General features: G+C 39.4%; 1 protein-coding gene across 1 annotated transcript in view; it reads right to left on the bottom strand.

Moving 5' to 3' along the window:
* The window catches only part of LOC101864272 (transmembrane protease serine 6), a 12702-nt gene extending 12469 nt beyond the window's left edge, over window positions 1-233 (bottom strand). Inside the window, exon 1 of the mRNA XM_005090126.3 lies at window positions 106-233. Within this exon, the coding sequence (XP_005090183.1) occupies window positions 106-108 (3 nt within the window). The 5' untranslated portion in view covers window positions 109-233. The remainder of the gene's footprint in view (window positions 1-105) is intronic.
* Between the last annotated feature and the right edge of the window lie 2251 nt (window positions 234-2484).

Below are 2484 nucleotides of genomic sequence, written 5' to 3' on the forward strand. Positions count from 1 at the left end.
GGGGCGGCTTACTGTAAACCGATGAGGAAAGACAATTATATTAAACCAACAAAGTAGCAAAAATTCAAAGTGAGATAGAGATAGAGTACACAAAACCTAACATACCATGGCTTGTAGGCAGACTTCACGAGAGGAATTATTTGTCCCTTGGGTCAGAAGCACACACCGCAGATATTAATTATTTGAACACAAGACAAAGAGCGTCCCGTCAAGTTTTGGCTGAAGACCCGCGGAACGTTATGAGCCATGGGTGCGGAGTGAGGATCACAGAAGAGAGAGAAAAACAGAATGGGCAAACGAGTCCGAGTCATATTATTTGACACTAAACAACAGACAATCTCATCAAACTCTGTCACGTTGATTGGTGTAAGCCCTGGTGTACCATCGTCATCTCTGTGTTGAGTAGAAGTAAAATGGAGTTGTCGTTTATATCCCTCCTAACCACAGCCGACTCACACTTCGTAATACATGTATCTCGTTGACCGGCCTTTATTTTATAGACTGGTTCATTTTAATCGGTTATTTTAGTCCCGGTTGAGGAGCATTGAAACGTCAACACAGCTACTAGCAGTTTTAAAGCGATATTACGTTTGGTAATTGGTCAGTCCTAATATGTTGTGAAAGACCAAAAGTTTAAAAAAACAAGACGATGCGCAGCTGTGGCCTCCAATGTTGTGTTTGCAAGATCAGCATGGCATTGTGAATTGTGTGGCGTTTATGAATTATCATGTAAATGTATTGGACGTGTCGTTGTAATCCAATATGCCTCAATGTATCAATAAAAATGGACGCCGAATTGTATTTGTATGCATGCAAGGCAAGTTGCAAATTTGAAACTCAGTACGATTTCACAGATTAAGGTTTTCTCCTGGGAATAACCTTAATACCAATGAAATAGGCCTACTAGTTCACTGTTTATGGTCCTGTGCCCTCTTTAACGGATAGCACACACGTTGTGGAGCGTACTGTCAAATGGAGTACTTTGCCGCTACGGTCAAGTTTGCCGTTTCGAGGGTGAAAACATAATAGTAGTCATAAGTAAAAATTACGATTTATAAAATATGAGAAGAAGAAAAAAAAAAGACGAGGAAGGAAGTTTTGTGGTACTTCAAAAATGCTTTAACCGCCGGATTTTCAAATGGTGATGGCGTGAGTAGGTGAGTGAAAAAGCAGATGTTATTTTTGACAAAATTTTGTTTGGAAGTTTTTTTCCGGGAAGTGTACTTGGAATATGGTAAATTAAGAATAGCGCACTGCTTGATTTCGGTGACAAAAGTATCAAAATGTCATGCGTTTCATAAAGTCAGCATGATTTGCCGCGTGGCTGTTGGTGGCTGCAGTGGTTAACGTCAATGCTATCCCACCGTCCACCAACCGGAAAAAGGATGACAATATTGTTGAAGAAAAAAATTACCTCACCTAATGCATTAAACAATTCTTGCCTTTTTACAAAGTAGCACTGTTGTAATAGTGACCACATAATCTTATTTTGTTGATTTCTGATGGAATTATGCTATTCTTATCAACCTGGCTGTTATCCTGAAGGCCTTCCAAAATCTATTTTGTAAAAAGACTTTACATAACTTCACCTTGTCATTGATTTGAATAAGTACAGAGTGAGATGAGAATAACTAGGCTGAATAATACATCTATCAGTTTCGTTTCCTTTTCTTCCAACAGCAGAAAAAACCGACACGCCTAGATTGTGCCAAAGAAAACTAGGCTTCAGATAGTACTAAAACCATGCCAAAGAATCACTGTCAGTGAGTGTGAATCTATTGGTCAGGCAACAGAAGACATTGCATCAACGTACAATATACCCATCAGAACATTACGGGACAAATTGAGAAAGAAACATAAACAGAGAAATCCAATATCTACAGGGCTTGTTAAAACTTTTCTACCCAGTGCTGAAGAGTTGATGAAGAACGTTGACATGAGAGAGGAAGGTAGGCCTATGTTACAGGCAGGTCTTCGAGCGTAAATTTACCATTTTAAAAAAATAGCAAGAAAGGATGACGGGAATGTACAACAAGAAGATACAGAAAAATCATTCAGATTCATCGGAGATGTTGTGATAAATTCTTGCAACAGTTTGAATATTCTCCCAGATCAGAAATCCATAGACAACCAAAGAAGAAGCTGAAAGTTGCAACTAGTAAAAGTATTTCTTCTGAAGACATAATTTGCTCAGCTGCCCAGCAACATGATCCAGATTCTTGATGAGGACAATGACAGCGAGGATTCGCTGACTCTAAGTCCATCTGAAGATGCATCGAAGCCTAGTGATATGATGCGTGATGATGAATGTGGCGATAAGTAAGAACTAGCTTTGTACAACGATGAGGGCGAAAGTGTGAAAAGCTCAAAGATAGTCAGCCTGGGCAGTTTGAAGGAAAGACAAACATCAGATATTATGCTTGCAAGATATAAAGTTGGGGGAGAGAGGAGAAAGAGAGAGAGAGAGAGAGAGAGAGAGAGAGG

This window comes from Aplysia californica, unplaced genomic scaffold (genome assembly GCF_000002075.1).
Source record: "Aplysia californica isolate F4 #8 unplaced genomic scaffold, AplCal3.0 scaffold00013, whole genome shotgun sequence".
NCBI classification, from domain to species: Eukaryota; Metazoa; Mollusca; class Gastropoda; order Aplysiida; family Aplysiidae; genus Aplysia; species Aplysia californica.